Raw genomic sequence first — 1,251 nt, forward strand, 5'->3', positions numbered from 1 at the left:
GTGGAGCCAAAAAGGTCTTGTTTTACACACACACACACACACACACACACACACACACACACACACACGTACTCACACACTTGAGTTGATAAAAAAAAATGATCTTACGTAAGGAAATGAAAAAATAAAAGGAGAATTCATCCCTTACCAAAATGCATATTAAGGGAAATACTATAGGTCTTTATAAATAGGCAACTCTGTAGATTGGTATGTGGTGGAAATTATCAGAAATTATTAATTTTTACCTTAATGTCTTCTCATTCTATATTAGTAATCAGTGAATGAACTAAAAGCTAGAAGACAATGGAAACAACCAACAACAGCTTTCAACGGGAATTTCTTCTCTTGGGATTTTCAGATCAACCTCAGCTTGAAAGGATCCTCTTTGTCATAATTTTGACTTTCTATGTCTTGAATCTTCTGGGAAACAGTGCTATCATATTAGTGTCCTACTTGGATCCCAAACTCCACACTCCCATGTACTTTTTTCTCAGCAATCTCTCCTGTGTGGACATTTGCTTCACTACCAGTGTTGCACCACAGTTGCTGGTTACCATGAATAAGAAAGACAAGTCTATGAGCTATGGTGGATGTGTGGCTCAGCTTTACGTGGCCATGGGCTTGGGTTCCTCTGAATGTATTCTCCTGGCAGTCATGGCTTATGACCGCTATGCTGCTGTCTGTAGACCACTACATTACACAACCATTATGCATCCTCAGCTTTGTGCATCCCTGGCCGGCATAGCATGGTTCAGTGGCCTTGTTACCTCCTTAATTCAGTGTTCCCTTACTGTTCAGCTACCTCTGTGTGGTCATCGCAAATTGGATCACATTTTCTGCGAAGTACCAGTGCTGATTAAACTAGCCTGTGTGGACACCACTTTCAATGAGGCTGAGCTCTTTGTGGCCAGTGTGGTCTTTCTAATTGTACCTGTGTCACTCATCCTAGTATCCTATGGTTTTATAACCCAAGCTGTGCTGAGGATCAAATCAGCTGCAGGTCGCAGGAAAGCCTTTGGGACTTGTTCTTCTCACCTGGTTGTGGTCATCATTTTCTATGGGACAATAATCTTTATGTACCTTCAGCCAGCAAAAAGTAGCTCCAAAAATCAGGGAAAGTTTGTCTCCCTTTTCTACACCATAGTCACCCCACTTTTAAATCCTATTATCTATACCCTGAGAAACAAAGATGTGAAAGGGGCCTTGAAGACACTGGTAATGGGTAATGCTTTGGGGTCAGAAAAGTTATAA

At 41.2% G+C, this 1,251-nt stretch overlaps 1 protein-coding gene across 1 annotated transcript; it reads left to right on the forward strand.

Moving 5' to 3' along the window:
- The first annotated feature begins 303 nt into the window (after window positions 1–303).
- LOC102852673 (olfactory receptor 2G6-like) lies at window positions 304–1,251 on the forward strand. The gene has a single exon (XM_006893969.1). It carries the CDS (start codon window positions 304–306, stop codon window positions 1,249–1,251), a length of 948 nt encoding a protein of 315 aa, XP_006894031.1.

The sequence above is a fragment of the Elephantulus edwardii genome, unplaced genomic scaffold (genome assembly GCF_000299155.1).
Source record: "Elephantulus edwardii isolate Elephantulus edwardi_28Jun2011 unplaced genomic scaffold, EleEdw1.0 scaffold00133, whole genome shotgun sequence".
NCBI lineage: Eukaryota > Metazoa > Chordata > Mammalia > Macroscelidea > Macroscelididae > Elephantulus > Elephantulus edwardii.

What these genes read in the sequence shown, in the direction of transcription:
- LOC102852673 (XM_006893969.1), top strand. Translation starts at nt 304, where the DNA reads ATGGAAACAACCAACAACAGCTTTCAACGGGAATTTCTTCTCTTGGGA.